General features: G+C 47.9%; 2 protein-coding genes across 2 annotated transcripts; one reads left to right on the top strand and one right to left on the bottom strand.

The window, feature by feature from the left end:
• Window positions 1–325: 325 nt before the first annotated feature.
• Window positions 326–1,519, bottom strand: LOC119442846 (NADH dehydrogenase [ubiquinone] 1 alpha subcomplex subunit 2-like). Its single transcript, XM_037707889.2, has 3 exons — window positions 1,379–1,519; window positions 855–961; window positions 326–530 (listed from the first exon to the last, which is right to left on the bottom strand). Exons 1-3 carry the CDS (start codon window positions 1,471–1,473, stop codon window positions 439–441), a joined length of 294 nt encoding a protein of 97 aa, XP_037563817.1. The 5' UTR covers window positions 1,474–1,519; the 3' UTR covers window positions 326–438.
• A 921-nt stretch (window positions 1,520–2,440) lies between these two features.
• Window positions 2,441–16,445, top strand: LOC119440742 (uncharacterized). Its single transcript, XM_049663148.1, has 5 exons — window positions 2,441–2,817; window positions 3,714–3,913; window positions 5,434–5,725; window positions 12,535–12,789; window positions 15,509–16,445. Exons 1-5 carry the CDS (start codon window positions 2,474–2,476, stop codon window positions 15,720–15,722), a joined length of 1,305 nt encoding a protein of 434 aa, XP_049519105.1. The 5' UTR covers window positions 2,441–2,473; the 3' UTR covers window positions 15,723–16,445.
• Window positions 16,446–16,851: the final 406 nt, after the last annotated feature.

Raw genomic sequence — 16,851 nt, 5'->3', positions numbered from 1 at the left:
ATCTGTGGATAATAAATCGCAAGGTGAAGTTAACCAAATAGAATGAACTGTGTTAAACTTTAAAACTGCTTATCAGGGAATATTTATTTAAAAAAGAAATGCTCAAATGGTTATTGCAGAAGTACACAATTTCATTTGCTCACATGCGAGTGCTGTTGGTAACCCTACTTGCCACCCTGTAACAAGGATGTGGTTAAGCCTCAGCCTGCCCATTTGCAGGCAAACAACACTATGCGCAAATCTCGGTCGCATGCTAGCTGAAGTGCAGCACGTACCCTGCGGAAACTGCTCGCAGTGTCTCATGAAGCTGTCAAAGCAGTCCTCCTGGCATTCCATACATGTTTATTTTCAACAATAAAGCAGTTCTCTTAGGCAGTGTGTCTGACGCTAATGTTTATGGCATTCAACACAGTCTACATGCTTCAACTGGTGACCCACTCATACAGTCTTCTGTGCCATCTGTTCTATCGTGGTCATAACTTGATCAGCTGAGAGCCCAGAGAGAGAAGCATGGCTCTCCTTTCCAAATGCTGAAAGCAGAACAGAGACAGCATAGCATCACACACAAATGCTACTGCAACTTGTTCCAGTAAGATAAACTAAAGAAAAAATACACCTGTATCATTAATTCACATAGTTTTCATATCTGGTCAAATCTGCAATAACTAGGAATTGGAGAAAAAAAAAAAAAAAAACGAATAGGTACAACCTTGAAACATCAAACTTGCGTAACCGAAACCTAGTGAATTAATCAATGGAGTAGAAGCGTTTCCAGCTGATTAGCGTCAAGCAAGGCCTGCAGCATCGATTTAGAAAGCGCAAAGCTACAGAGTGTTCAATATTCTCCGGCTTACCGTATCGGGCGTAAACTTTAGGCTGTGCTCCGCTGCATTCTCGTATCAGGATTGGCAGTGTTGGGTTGGTGTTCTTTACGCTGCGGTAGTGCTTCATTACAAATTCCCTGCACAAAAATCAGCAATGCTTCAGCGTAAAAGCGGGATAAAAATGCAAACAAAGGACGTATATGACTCTCGCGACGTTAAGAAGCCACTATTTTAATATCAAGAGCGCCAGTTAATTCCTTTCAAAACATGCTGGTAAACGCGTTCCCCAACCGCCCTTGTGCCTGTCCTTGACGGCTCGTAATATCAAGTCACAGAGTACCAGTGATTGCCGGACACAAATGCGTCAAAGTAAGCCAACATTTAGTATTTCGTTTGTATACAAAATGCCGATCGAAGTGAGTGCGGAAAAGAGGAGCAAGGAGGTCACTAGCTAAAACACGGCGGCACACTTTAATGCAGTGTTCGCTTTCGCTAATGATGCAGTATCGGGCGACCATCGTTGTGAGGTGTACTACAAAAGGGGAAAGTTTTACCTAACGCCAGCACTTTCAGCAGACTTCTGACATAGATGCAACCGTAGTTCCTTCAAGTGACTACCAAATTTTGCAGCAGCCCGAGAACCAGCCATTTTTTTTGCACGATGGTTTGGATTGGATTGGCTACGAGGCGCCCGCTGTCACATCCTACCAAGCCAACATGCCGCGCGCGAAATTTGAAATGCCCAACCTACGTGGCGGATGGCTTCACCAGCTTTACGCGACACATTTTCGAACTACTTCTGACACGAATGGTGCTACAACGCAACAGGAACATGCTACACCCCTAATGGACCATGTGTGGTCAGCAAACGGCGCGTGATTGATCGGTTGATTGATTTTATTTGTTAAAAAAAATGTCGCAGTTTCGCCCGAAAGGTGAAGCATCAATTGCGATAGCAAATTGGTAGAGAGCTATTCGGAGTAGGGATAGTAGAGTAGTTTTATCGGCCGCATAAACTTGGACACATTCGCTTTCTAACTGAATTGACAAGCGTGGTGTCATCGCGCACAAGCAAACATGAATAGATCACACTGAATGACCGCAGACAACGACTGTCAAAACGCTGGCGCGGCCGCTGCAGCGGGCGAAGAATCGTGCGGTCTATCGCTTCAACCGAAACTGAGCGGCATTTACAAAGGTCAGAGCCGTGTGGAGATAAGAGACGGTGTGGGCGACGGCACCACAGCCAGTGCAAGCGTATTTGTTGGCAGAGTTTTTTTGCTTTCGCGTGGGAGATTGCGTTGCCAGTTCTCCTTGCGCTGGGTTGCAAGATAAGCATTTGGTGCCGTAGCACAGCGTCGCCCCGCCTCCCTCCCCCCCATACCCCCACGGCATTTTGGGCGACAATCGCGTTTGCTTTCCGCCGTGCGCTGGCTCTCCGTGATAGCGCGCGTCCCCCGCGCGCTTTTACTCGTACGGCGCGCGGCGACGATTTCATCGCCCTTGGAATCTATACGGAACCTGACGGCGACGGCGACGCCGACGGCAAAAATCCCGTTGAAGTGTCCATATAATTGCTATCGCCATAAAAAAGAATGGGCGGGCGTGGGTGGAAGACGACGAAAAAGAAGCGTCAGCCGCTATGGACGATGGCGTCTGACGACAGCAACACGTCGTCCAGCGATGACGAGGCATCCGGCAGTGACGCGTGCGCTAAGTCTCGCGGGTCCGCCGCGGCGACCTGCCCTTCTCCGACGGAGCTCCTGCAGTCGACGCGCGTAGCCGTGCTCTGCAATACGCTGGCTGTGGGCACCTTCTGTCTACTCGCCGCGGCACTGCTCATAGCCGCTGTCAACAGACAACAGGCAGCAGCGGCGGCGGCGGCAACAGCAGCACAGCCCACGACATCGCCCAGCGAAGAGGCGGTCGAACGTCGCCGTGCCACCGAGAAGCACAGGCCGTCCGACGCGCCCGTTGTACCAGCCAGTGCCAGGTAACAGCAGTTCACCAACCTCGGCTTATGCCACACGATACGTTGCCGTGGCTTAGTGGCTACAACGTTCTATCGCTGAACATGAGGTCGCGGGTTCTATTTACGGTCATGGTGGCATGCATTCCGATGATTGCCGAATGCAAGAAATTGACACAGATGTGCGGAGACGTTTAGCGAACTGCGCATCATAGACAGCGAATATAGTCTCTTCTCGCCATACTTCTCGCATACCACCATTAAGATGGTGTCGTGGAGACGACGTACTCCTCGAGCGCCTTTCTGCTCGGTCCTGTGGCGTGTAACGTCGCCTGGCGAACGCGGCGCGACTAGTATAGCTAAGCCAGTGCCTCCTCTATGCTTGTATAGAGGAGGCACTGGCTCAGTGTTTCCGTGATATACAGTGTGTGTTTTGTGTGCAGCAGTGCGCCAAGTCCACGCAAAAAAAGAAGAAAGAAAAACGCACGTAGAATTAGTGGTAATTGGTTGTTTGTGTAAAACAAACAACCAATTACCGCTACTATACCACGTGCGCCGAAATCTAACCAGCATGTTTTTTTATTTCTTTAATTTTTTAAATTTTTACAGCGAACAGTCATGTTACCGGCTTTTCTTTATTTCTGTGGCTGATATTGTGTGCTTAGACACATCGTTCCCACAGGGAAGAACGCCAAGTAGTCAAAATGAATCCTAAGTCCTCCACGACGCAGTATCTCGCTCAGGCGCAGCTCTTGGACATTGAATTCCATCAGTCATTATTATCGCACAAACCGCTGCCTAGACTATACGGCGTTTTGAAGAAAAGCCTGAGAATGCTACAGCGCGTGCAGTGTTGATAGCATCCGTCCAATAAAGAGTACCACACTAGCCTTGTTCGCAACGTCGTACTCTCCGTGCAGGTTCGTGTGCGTGTACCGAGATCGCGTCGGGCAGCCGGGTCTGAACGTCCGCGGCTTCCCGTACGCGTACTGTCACCACTTGGCGTACTGCTGCCTGAGTGTGCTGCCATCTCAGGGAGACCGAGCTGCCCTCGAAACATTGGCGCAGCTCGGTGCCGCCATGGGAGGGACGCCTTTCTCAGTCTCCGTCATTGTCGGCGGTAAGTGCGTCGCCGTCTTTGATCCAGAACGTTCTGCGCAAACGTCGAAAAGAGCCATCGAATGAATAAAGTATACAGCACATACCGACACGGCAAGAAAACGACTCGAAAACACTTTCCTACAGGGAAAAATATAAAATGTCTCTATTATTTCTCTCACCATCTCAGTTCTTCCTTTTCCTTGGAACTTCGTATTCTCAAACATGGGAGTGCATGCGCACTTATTGCAATCGCCCGCTAAATGGCTGTCATACCCATTCTTCCAGTTACTGCAGTGCTGACGTGCTCGATCATTTAAACACTGCCCCGTTTGTCCTATGAATACTTTAACACAGCTTAGCGTTATCTGGTTTATCACGTTGCGCGTGCAGTCAGGTTTAACTTTCAGGTTTCACAGGCGCACGCATTAGACGGGACAAAGGGACTGGACAGACCCAGTCACCCAGGACACGTCCCGTCTTCTAAGGCGTGCGCTTGTTAAGCCTGCAGCTACGAACCAACCTCAGCTTATCCCACACCATACGTTGCCGTGCCGTTGCTCAGCAACACGTTCTAGTATTGGCTTCTTGCCTGATTTAGTGTCCAAATAAAGCCTTTTCTTACGGCATTTGCCGCCGACCACTTGGCTGGAAGCACTTACAAACCAGCTGGAGGCGCGTCGACCGAGAAGCTTTACTTCTAGTCGGTAGTCGTGTTTTCTATATAGCATCGTACTCAACTAATCAGGTCGTGCCACACTTCATGAAGTGACGTCGCGTGTTTTGTCCAAGCATTTGGAGAGCCAAATCCTGAAGTACTGGGACGCAGAAAGGCAGGATACACCCGCCGTGGTGGCTTAGCGGCTATGGTGTTGCGCTGTGAAGCACGAGGTCGCGGCATCAAATCCCGGCCGCGGCGGCCGTATTTCGATGGCGGCGAAATGGCTGGCAAAAAAAAAAAAAAAAAGAACGCCCGAGTACCGTGCATTGGGTGCACGTTAAAGATCATCAGGTGGCCAAAATTTATCTGAAGTTCTGCACTACGGCACGCCTTATAATCAGATCGTGGTTTTGGAATGTAAGCTAGACCCCAAAATTTAATCTTTAAGGGGAGGATACGTATACTATCGCGGACTAAAACGCGAACGGGAACTTGTAAACGCGAACACGTTTTAGAAGTAACTCGAGAGCATGATGTCACATCGTTGATTATCCGGTTGCCAAAGATGGTGCAGGCCCCAAACGAAGCGCATACAAGCCGACGTCATGCTCACATTACACGAAGCGGTGAAAACAGAAATGAAATAACGAGTTCCATATGGTTAGCTTGTTCGCTTTTAATCATTAAGCTCCAGGTGCCAAAATGCTTACCTCAAATCACATCGTTTGCACTGAGTCTATATTATCGGATTTCCAGGGTAGATTGATAAGCGGCACTTCTCGTGCATATAGTGACACTGCTATGCACGCCTCTGGTGTTCACTTGCTTTCCCTTGCGTGAAGTAACAGACGCAGACTTGTCAACTTTGTGCCCTCTCGCAGGCTCCTCGACGGAGGACCCGTACTTGCTAGCGCTGCTGCTTGACACAGAGAGCGTGCAGCGGTTGGTAGAGCGTTTGGCGCTCTTCAACGGGAATGGCGACGAAGGCGGAGCAACATCGTCGTCGCTTTTTTCCCGCGTGTACTTGCACTGGAAGCGGCCACAGGAGCGGTACAAGGTGGCGATCACTCGACTCGCCGAGGCACTTCGGAGTCAGCTGAAGCCGCACTCACTGCGTCTGGGTCTGGTTGTCGACGGCGACAGCGACGTGGCAGCGGCGTTCGACTTTCCCAGGTGCGCTTCATTTTTTTCCGAATGTTGGTAATATTTAGTGCGAACGCTGCTCTCTGCTATACTATACTATCGTCGAGATAACCATTCCGTGAAGGTGTACATTTCTCCGTTTCTGCATGCAAACGAAGAAATTACCAAGTACGCGCAACACCTCATTCGGACCATGCATGAGAGCTTTAGTATATATATATATATATATATATATATATATATATATATATATATATATATATATATATATAGGGGCCCGGGCTGTCGGCGTCTGTCGCGTGATCACGCTCAAAAACAAGTGCTCAAAACAGGGTCAAAGCAAGTGCAGAATTGATCAAAACCGGTTCAAAATAAACTAAAATGATTCAGAATAATTTAAAAGACAGGAATAATCAAGCATTAAGCGCAATAATTAACAGAAATTTATTAAAATCGCTTCTAACTATCATCAGCAAAGGCTTTGACTCCATGTGCGTGATGGTTTGACTCCATGAGCATGGCGGTTTCCCACCAGTTATGCCTTAGCATAGGTGTCAAAACGAATGATGGATTGCTAAACACAAGTTAAACACAGGATAAAAGAAGATAAACACAAGGGAAACACCGGCGAATATCACTGCTCCGCCTTTCCCCAGCTTTCACGTTGAGTGGAACTGAATTTTTTTTTAGGGTTGCGGCTATGGCCTCTCATATATCCTCGAGCACGGCATCACCACAATTGAGCCAAGCTGTTCTCGTCTTATTTTATTAAGCTGTGCGTTAACGTGGAATATACCGTGCGTATATTGAAAAAAGACGTTTCACACTGGGGGGAACTGCTCTCATTTAAATTGTGCCTTGGCAACATCCTTTTGTGTTTTCTAGCTTGCCGTTCGGTGCGATTGTGCGTCGTGGTCTTCGACATTTCAAATGCAAATTGAATCTCGGAATGTAATTTACTGTGGGTACATTGGAGGTAAGCTTTACAGGAGGGTCCCTGAAAGCTAAAGGTAAAATGCAATATGGAGGACCTCGGACTTTTTCACACTCGGGACAGAAAAGAGCGAATAGTATGCAATTTGGTTGCAATGCCGTTCGCAAGATAAAAATCAGGCGTTTCACACACGTTCCCTTTATAAATGCCTGAGAAGCAAACAATATTTTGCAACCGCGGATGCAATGCGATGCTGTATACTTTCTTCTTCTTCTTCTTTTTTTTTTTTGCGCGCTGAAGGAGCTTAGGGAAACGATGGAAGTTGTAGTCGGCAGGCGTGTGAGCGATGAACGCTCTATTGAATTGCAAATTGCCTCAATATTACTTTAGACCGTTTTGACTGTCTACCTTTGCCAGCCTGCAATAATGAGTAGCAGTAGGCAGCTTATAGTTTATTGTTTTAATTATTTTTATTTTATTTAATATCTAATGCCCAGCACAATCCCTATGTTCCTTATGTCTACCCTTTGCCGTGACTCCTTAAACATCTTGCCGAACCAATCAGTTTATTAGAGCATTTCTGGACCACTTCAGGCCTTGGCTATTGCGTGTAGGGGTTTATCCAGAATTTTGACTTTGGGGGGTGTTACCAGAACGCGGGGGGGGGGGGGGGGGGATACGAAGTATTGCTTATCTTTTTTGAGCGAAAGGCCGGGCGGGGGGGGGGGGGGGGGGGAGGGTTGTAAGAGGTTCAATGGGCTAGCGCTCTTTTTACCACGTTGTTTGATTTAGTTAAGGCTTGACGCTTTTTTTAAACAAATGGTGACGGAAAAGCTGCTAATTAGCCGAAGTACACTAATTAACCTTTTAAGCAAGCATATTAAACCACATATTACAAGGGAGTTCGTCCTTGTTGGTGCAAGTAGAGCTGATGTTGTTGCGCAAACAATAATACAATGAAGATGGAGACAGGCAGGCATGAACGAGTGTTGTATAGCAGGCCGAAATGTGTGCCTAGTTTATCGGGAATATAAGTTCAGTACTATATTTAAACACCCACGGCATTCTGTCACCACGTTTGAAAATTGCAAGAACGTAAGGGACAGCAATTAGAGTTTTGATTTGATCGCACCAAGTTTATTCTTTATTTCTATGCAGAACAAAGTGAAGCAAGTTCTTAATATACAAGTCTTATTGAAAGAACAATTAGTGCAGATGTTTTCAAAACTAAGTACAATATCACTTTGCACGAGAAAAATATACCAAGCACAATAGCACGGAGAAGCCCTATACCTTAAACAATACAGTTAAAATATAACTAAGAAAAAAAAAAAGCGTGACCCGCCGCGGTGGCTCAGTCAGCTAAGGAGTTGCGCTGCTGAGCACGAGATCGCAGGATCGAATCCCGGCCGCAGCGGCCGCATTTCGATGGAGGCGAAATGCAAAAACGCCCGTGTGCTTGCGTTGTAGTGCACGTTAAAGAACCCCAGGTGGTCAAAATTAATCCGGAGCCGTCCACTACGGCGTGCCTCATAATCAGAACTGGTTTTGGCACGTAATGCCCCAGAAAAAAAAAAAAAAAAAACGCCGGGCAGTTCCTACGCCCTGTGGGAATCGATGTTATGCGAAGCCGTGTGCGGGAGCCTACCAAGTTGACCAAACGACCATGAGAGCCCCAAGACGTAGGCGGCTGTTTCATGACCTACATGACGCACATGCCATGGCCTATAATTTATGTTCGTCATACACACTTGTCAAACTATGGTAATTTTGGTACATACCAAGTTAACGAAACGACCATGAGAGCTATAAGACGTAGGCGGATAGATAAATAGATACTCTCAAAGTGGTATATGATCGACAAGAAATGATTCGGATTTAAAAAGTATATATGCGCATCATGTCCGCTACAATCCGGTGCATACAATATCCAAAGAAACTACTAGGCCCACCGTGGCTGCCACATTCACAAAAAAAAAAAAAAAAAAAAAAAAAAAAAAGCTGGGACTACACAATATTGTACCGTGTCATCCCGCACGTATCTACAATACCCAGCGTGGCTTCTTGGTTGATATCATATAGGTTTGGTTTGGTTTGGTTTTATGCACATATGGTATAGCACAACCCACTACGGGGGATTGACTATGAATCGGGTGACAGTGAGTAGAAAAGGGAAGAATACTTAAATAGGATTTCCTTATTTAAGGAAGAGATATGAAATAAATTCTAATCGTTAATACCAATTTTTATGGCATATTATCTTAAAATTTGAAGTTAATATTTTTGTTTTCATGTAGGCTTGGTCCATAAACTGCAAATATTCATCCCTTTCTTCGTCTGTTGCGTTCCTAATATTAGGGATACTCGGAGCTTCGATAGAAATTTTCATCAGCGCGTCGACATGGGCCGGCGTCATGTGACCTCTGTCTGATGTTAAGAGCCTGTTTATGGTGGAAAAGCTTCTTTCAAAGGCAGCAATTCCTCCGGGAAGAAGCAGTATTTTCATTGCAGCTGATGACAAAGCAGGGAACATTATTTTTTTCTCTCGCAAGCATTAGCAGCGCTTGCTGTGTCGCCAGCACTCCAGGATACCGTCTGTAAATTCTACTCATTCCCCAGTCTAGTCGTTCGGAGCTTAACGATATCGAGAGCAATGTGTCACATGTACATTTTACGACTAAGCATAGGGGTAGTGCTCGTACTGTACGTATTGTGCATACGAGTACGTTGACTTAAAAATGGAAGAACAGAAAGACCAAACGTGAATCTCGCATCTAATTCACGCGCAAGCGTTTACCGCGACCTCAAGGATTCTCCGCTCTCTGCAGGTCGTAGTGCAGCACTGTCGTCTGCGCGCTGAACATCAAAATTGGGCCTCAAAATTAAGGCCACGTAGCAACGACCTCCGCAAAGAGTAAATATTTCTGTCTGAAAGAGGGGAGGGGGGTGTCCAGATTCTCCTGGGGCGTTGTTAGGGGGGTGTGTATAAATCCCTGATTGGGTGAATCACATGGTGCTGTCTTGAGTATTAGGAACGTTAATTCCCGGGGTTGTTCAGCCTCGTTCCTATTATAGCAGCGCTGAGTAGAAACGGCTTACATTAGCGAATATCAGAGCATAGACAACTCTAAGTGAATGCTGCTTCACAGTCGCGGTAACTAGTGACTGACGAGCTAGATGCAATATTGAGTAAAATCGTAAAAACCGTTCAACGTACCTAGTGAAGGAAGGAGGCGCCGCTTCTCGTGACGCGTTCAGCACCTTTCAGAGCTGGGCAGGTTATTAGGAGCATTTTAAGCGGCTCTAACTGTGCGAGACTTATAACTCTGGAAAGCGCAGCTTGTTAGGCCTGCTCCTCCGCAGTACAGCTGTACGCGAAGTGGTGCACCCTTTACAGGCATGCGGGCTCAAACTGGGAGCGTATTGTAAAACCAAACGCTCGCACCGGTTAAACGTTCACTTCCGTCGCTTTTGGTGATTAGAACTGCCATATTTTAAAGCGAAGCTCTTTTCTTCTTCGAAACGGGACTTAAGAGATTCAGTGGCAAGACACAATGCTACTGCTGAGGTGACAAGAAATGCCTTTTTTCCCCCTCTTCTTTCTTTGTTTCCTTTTTTGTTGTTAACATAATTGCACTCACAATACATAGATCAAGGTGGTGCATCTTCAGGAGGAGGTCCGAAAGTAAAAACTGCAAGAGGGCCTGCTATCTGAATTGGATAACGCAAATTTTCAATATGCACAGGTATGAACTGACGTTACAAAATACAACTCGTAGTACAAGTGGTTAAGTCGTACATAGGCAAGCACAGCAGCAATAACACTTATTTCAAGCGACTCGTATTTATACTTATTAAAGCAATGAAGGCAACAACGTTTTCAAGGACTATATAAAACATCATTTCAAACGGGTCTCTTGATTGTGCCGGATGGAAATGGCCCCAAAATGTGTGGTTTCTTTTCCGAAATTTTTTATACTTTTGGCAGGAGGTAGTTATTACAGTGCAGCTGTATATGGCTACCCCGGCAAATTTTCTGCGTCCGTGCGTGTACACCGTCGTGTCGACAAAGAAAAGTTTTCGTCTCCAGAGCTAGCGTAATCTTGAGTTTCCGCGTAACAGAATTATGTTTTCTCGTATGTTCAAATTACAATCCGATGCTACCATGTCTGCAGGTTGTGTGTAAGTGGTACTTTACAAATTTTGTGACGCACTTTACTTTGAGAAATTGAATTAGTTCAATAACGCACTTGCGCCAGGCGGAGGGTCTACTAGAATCAGGATATATGCTGCACTCCGGCACAGCTGCGTGCTCGCGTGACGAACGTGTGCGCGCTATGTATCTGTTCTTGAGTGTGCGCTCTGTCCGTTGCATCGGTCGCGCAGAGTGTGCTGCGACCGTAATCGACATCAGGGCAAGACTGTTAAAAAATTGCAGTGACGTTCACTTCGGGAACGCGGGTTACGCGCAAGCGTATGGATGCCGCGAACGTGCACCGCGGCCTCGAAGCACCAACGGAAAGAGCGCGAACGAGGTTGTGGACGCTACATTGATCTCGACGGTGCAACGCCTTGTGGTGGTGGCGCTTGTGTAACGTTGGCAACAGCTTCGCTATACATCCACTTTCACAGGGTGGAATGGAGGCGGAAGTATTAAAGCGAAACTTTATAGGCTCACAAGTTTCGGCGGCGGCGGAGGTGGTGGTGTCACGCTGAAAAGTGGGCCGATCCTGGTGATAGTGTAGAATGAGTCCAAGCTCAATGTCACATACCCCTGTGGGCTTTGGGACCTGTAACGCGCCCTTGGACTACCCTTGGCACACGTGGGGCCTAAAGAGACAAAATCACCAGCCCTTTCCCTGTCGAGAAAAGGGGGGTAAGCGAAGATTGTAGCCCGATTGTAGTGTGAGGGCTTCCGAAGCCCTGGCGAAACTGTCAGCGACGAGCCGCGGACCCCGAGTTGCGGAAGCGCGATGTTGAGGCCAAACGTCAGCGAAGAGCCGCCGACACCGTGAGTTTAGGGCAAACGAAGCGGAACGCCTGCGACAGTGTCGTCTTGCCGCAAGCTTCGCTTAAGCCCATTTTCTCGACGGGGATTGAGCTTGCACTCTTTCTGCACCATCACCAGGATCGGCTCACACGACAGCGGTATGTGCCATTGAGCATGGACCCTTTCTGCACTATCGCCAGGATCGGCCCACTTTTCAGCGTGACACCACCACCACCACCGCCGCCGCCGAAACTTGTGAGCCTATAAAGCTTAGCATTTCCTAGCAAAACTTAGCCGAGCCTAGTAAAACCTGGAAGAAGCTAGGTCGATCACCAGCTCCGCTGTTTACTCCAGCCTTGCACCACTAGTGCAAGCTGCCCACGTTTTTATCTCTCTTTTCTTTTTCTTTTTGATATATCAGGCTGAATTTTTTCAGAGTTTAATAGGAATTCTCCCAGCCTTCCATCTTTTGATTTTTTTAGGTGACGACGTAAGGAGTGGGTATTCATAGCAAAATATTAGTCACAACTGCTTCTATAAATTCTGATAAATATGTCGTTACAGTAGCGTGGTGTGCAAGTGCCCTCCAAACGTTTGTTCATCGCAAAGGGACTCGGGAAAAGAAATACTGCAGGTACATGAGTGGGCAGCGCGTAGTGGATGACTCGTGTAAGCATGTACTGAGTGCTATAGTCAGCGAGTTGCATTAAGAATTTTGCAGCGCCGCGTAGTAACTTATTCCTCCTAGTGCGCCCGACGTTGTAAGAAGAGCGCTTTTGTGTTACTAAGTCGCACTGACTAGCAGACGCTAGCGCTGATTTCTGTAACGCCGCGCGGCTGCTCTGACAGAGGATACCGATCATGGAGTTTATCTTTCTCCGTGAAACCGACACACATTTCCCGCGATGCGCTCAGGCTCCTGGATGTGCTTGGGGACCGTGGACTGCTCGTGGCGCCGCAGTCGTGGTCTGCGCCGGTCCCGGAGCGAGGCGGACACCACAGCGTCGAGACACTCTCTCGGCACGCGAGTCTGCGCCGCCTCAGCGAAAAGCACAGCGACCGCGTTTGTCACGCGCTTAGCGTTGCCGCTGTGGCCGTCAACGGATCCGAGGCAACGATCGATACTTCCTACGGCAGCGTGTGCAACATGAACTTCACCAACACTTACAGGTGAACCGGCGTGGCAATTTGTACCACCTGTTGTTTGTTTACCACCTGTTGTTTGTTGTCGTTGCCAAAATCAGCATATATATTTAGCAGTGAAATACACAAAAAGATGCAAATAAGTATGCGCACTCATGTATACGGACAAAAAAAATCCATTTACACAAAGTGGGAATTTGAAGGCATCAAAATACACAAAGCTGGTTGCACTGCCAAGATGAGATCTTAAACCTTTACGGAATAACTATAGCCCGTTCTCCTGGATGATGAGAGCGCTTGCGCGAATACCGCTGCGTGAGGCGCGCGCATGTTTTACGTGTTGAACAAGGCCGCGGCAGAAGGCTCTGTCCATCCTGGAATTGTCGAAAAAAAAAAATATACGCGTTACCAAATAAACGATAAGCAAAATCCTCAAGTGCGTTTCACCACACACCTGATATAACTTAACTAAGAAGTGAACATCAAATTAGATTCCTAAATCTGGCATCAGCGTAAGGGTTGGTGCCGCCATCCCTGCTAGCTTGCTTCCAATATACTTGCGCCATTCACGCTTTCGAAGCGTATTGGGAGCTCGCCCATTTGATATTTGTGGGGAAACCTGCTTGCAGAAGTTCGCTTATCGTGGCACGTTTTCCGCTTATTTTCTCCCACTAGCATGTGACACACTTTATGATCTCACCTGGCAAAAAACGAACGGACGTCACTGAACGCCCGGTGAGCGCAAAAGAAAGGCGTCTGTTTGTGCTGCAACGTTCTGATGAACTCGCGTGGCGTTCTTTTTCCACGACCATGACGGGACTCGAGCTGTCATCAAAAAGGGCTGACGCTCAGACAATTCCATGGTTGTCATTCTACTGTAAAAAGTAGAAGTTTCGCCCGAGAGTCAAATCATCATTAGAGATGTAGAAAAGTATTAGACAGTGGCATAAAGTAAGGAGGTTCGTAGTTTTTTAGGCCATATAAATTGCAGCAAACATTCGATTGCTAACTGAACAGGCATGTTGTAGTGCGCACAGACAAGCATAAACATATCTCACTCGATGACCACGAGAACTAGCTGTCATAACGCTGGTGAGGTAAGAAGCTCTGGCAGCGGAGAGTGCGCGTGCTTGTTCCAAGGAGAACGCACGGTCTATGTTTGGAGGGAACAAACATTGCGAAAAAAAAAGTGTTTTTAATTAGAGCGATACACAGTTAGATTCATTCAACGAAAATGAAATTCTTAATCAATTTTATATACGCATGGTGAGTAAAGAACAACTCTATTTTACTTGATCATTATCAATAAATACCCTTTTCCAGCGCCCACCGTAAGAGCGCCCACCGATAGCGGCGGGCGTTGACGCCGTTATCACTAGCAATGCAATGCAGCTCTTGAAGTGGGCAAAAAGGGGCACTCGTAACGTTCACTTGTTACAATACACCCCCCTCACATGTTGTGTTGCTTTGCTCGTCGACGTTTGTCTGAATTTGGTGACGCGGGTAGTTTCATTGTTTCTTAACCTGTTCAGTCAAAAGTAGTTAGTTGCAACCGCCAGATAATTGTTCACTTTAGCTGTTTTCGTGGGACAGCGCTGGCCGACGGGCTTGGCGTCCGACGAAAGGACGAGCACTCTACACCCAAAGCGTTCGTCGGCCTCCAAACAAAGTATGTTCTGCGCAAGGGTGCGGTTTCGACACCCGTATGGCTGAACTTTTCCTGCATCGGTTTCCGCACTGAAAGCTCGAAACGCCCATCACGTCGAATGGCGGGGCATTTGACTATACAGCTCTAATGGCAGGCTCCCGAAAACAAATTTCGCGCCTTTGAGAGCAAAATGACATCACTACTGTTTTTAACGGATATGGCGTCACATTATTTTTTCTTTCGCCGGAAGTGTTCCCTTCTCACACAGATGGCGCTAAGCCCCATGAACCGCTAGAGTCACTGGAAAAAATTGCCATGTTTTGAACGTATGGGCTTCTATGGAAGCTTCGCTACCAGGTGTATTTACCTTGGATAACGCTTTATGCTGGCGCTCGCTTCATCTCTTAAACTGTGCCACGTCTCCAAATCTCAGATTACGCGACCTCCAACACGAAGCGTGCGGGAAGAAAGCGCGCATAAAGCCTGCACGCTCGCCCTTGGCCCTGGCGCCAACAGCAGATGACTACACCGACATACCGCTCACGGGTCGCATATGCGGTCGGCCGCGCGGGAAGCCACGGGAGCGCTAGAGGAGTAGACGTGCGCTCTCCTCGTCTAACCCGGCCTTGGAGCAGCGCGGGCTCAATGACGTCACCTCCAACATTGAATGCGCTGGAACACGGTGCGCAGCAACCCATCACCCTTCTCGGCTTGCCCTCGCGCCCTCAGCACCTCACAACCGCATACGATGCGCGGGCCGCTCATTTTCCACGCACTTGGGCTTTACAAGGAACAGCAAGGGTGACGCTGACGATGAAAGTGATCCTAAAGTGTCAGTATAGTTGTTATCGCAATAATAACGGTTTAATTATAGTAGAAAACAGTATCGTGTGTTTGCCACAGTTAGTAAGGCACCTTTTGGTAGATGTGGTTGCTCAACAACCCTAAGTTGCATTTAATGTTGGTAAGGACCGGAAGAAAATCGGATCTATAGTGGAGACGAGGGCGTTACACGATATAAGATACGACATTGACGCAATAAACGTTGCTCGCGGTTGCCGCATTGGCACAGTCTGACTCGTTGTTTTCGAAACGCAGCCACGGACATGCCACCGTCGGGGTAACCGCTTTCGGTGACACCATCTCCTTCCTGAAGCCGGCTCGTGCCCGCCAGTTCGCGGCTGCGCTCTGCAAACGGGCCAAGACCGACTGCGTCGCCTTTTGGGACCCAGAATGCGACGACTACGCAGGAAGATGCGACGGCCCGTCTTTTCCGCTCATCAAGGCTGTCGTCGGGACACCCGTCGCCTGAAGCCAGCCTCGATTCTTCGACCCCACTTTGTCAGACGTGGGCAAGCTTGGGGCGACATTTATAGATTACATTAGCAGACTCCGCCTTGCCACAGAAGCACCTTTCCGTTGCCTGACGCGCCTGCTCGCCAAGGTGCGCTGCGCTTGCAACAAATCGCCAGGAAGCGAAGAGAGGTCGAAACTTTTGAAATCGACGCCCGCTGGTGAGCGGACTCTCTTGGTAGCCCCCGAAAAGGCGTTACGGCCAATGCCAATGTACGGCTTGGGAGCGCGCGCGCGTTCTCGGAGAATCTAAAGCACCTCTTTTTGAAAGCCTCTATCGCTCTCTGCATGGCCTCCGCGATTAGGTGAGTCAGCGGGCGTACATGTCTTGGAGGACATGTTTCGTTACGGCTCTCTGTCGTCTGCCGCATGACCGCATATGCGCTGCGGATGTAGTCGAAATCGTCTGTATAGTCTGTGGACTGCGGTAGGCATCGGAAAGGAGTCACGCGTGGCTAGGCAGTTCAGCGAACGTACTTTAATCTAGAAGAGTTGGAAGCAGGGCGTTGGGCACATAGAACGTCATTGTGCCTTCGTTTGGTGACATGTTGAAAGCTACCGCGGGCTTACGTTTGATTCATTTTGCGATTGAACTAAACGCTACTGCGAGCGAACGCGGGTGCCACGCAGGCTTTTTCTATGATATGTCGCCACACTTAAGTTTCGAAATGATTTTACGTAAATCGGTCAAAGTAAACAGCCGTGACTCTAATGCTCGTGTCTGTGTTGCGTAATTCTGAATAAAATAGGGGAAAAGCCAGCACATGAAAGAATGCTTAGAGAAACGTAAGCAAAGGAAGGATTCTTTTTGTCAATTCCCCGCTCGCTTTTAAAGGAAGCCCATATCCTGGCGTTAGACGCAAGGAAGAAACGGGAAAAAAGAAAGAAAAAAAGTTTGGATTACAGAAGGAAGCCACACACGCTTCAGGTGAACGTTATGCAACGCTTGACGGCGCAGACGCTTTTCTTTGTCTCTTTTCTTTTTCTTAAACTCGGGTTGTGCACATCGGCAAATATTCCTTTCAGGTGGCAGGCGAGACGAGGCGCTTTGGTTGGAGTTTATATCGCTTTCGCGATATAAGTGGAAA

The sequence above is a fragment of the Dermacentor silvarum genome, chromosome 2, assembly GCF_013339745.2.
Source record: "Dermacentor silvarum isolate Dsil-2018 chromosome 2, BIME_Dsil_1.4, whole genome shotgun sequence".
NCBI classification, from domain to species: Eukaryota; Metazoa; Arthropoda; class Arachnida; order Ixodida; family Ixodidae; genus Dermacentor; species Dermacentor silvarum.
The sequence above is the reverse complement of the archived record's forward strand: the minus strand, read 5'-3'. Positions and strand labels throughout refer to the sequence as shown.

Bases quoted from the DNA above. Each gene is read 5' to 3' on its own strand.
- LOC119440742 (XM_049663148.1), top strand. From the start codon at position 2,474: ATGGCGTCTGACGACAGCAACACGTCGTCCAGCGATGACGAGGCATCC. The intron at 3,914-5,433 runs GTAAGTGCGTCG...GCCCTCTCGCAG, and splicing joins AGTCTCCGTCATTGTCGGCG to GCTCCTCGACGGAGGACCCG. The intron at 12,790-15,508 runs GTGAACCGGCGT...TTCGAAACGCAG, and splicing joins AACTTCACCAACACTTACAG to CCACGGACATGCCACCGTCG.
- LOC119442846 (XM_037707889.2), bottom strand. From the start codon at position 1,473: ATGGCTGGTTCTCGGGCTGCTGCAAAATTTGGTAGTCACTTGAAGGAA. The intron at 962-1,378 runs GTAAAACTTTCC...ATTTTTGTGCAG, and splicing joins GCTGAAAGTGCTGGCGTTAG to GGAATTTGTAATGAAGCACT. The intron at 531-854 runs GTAAGCCGGAGA...TTCTGCTTTCAG, and splicing joins TAAAGTTTACGCCCGATACG to CATTTGGAAAGGAGAGCCAT.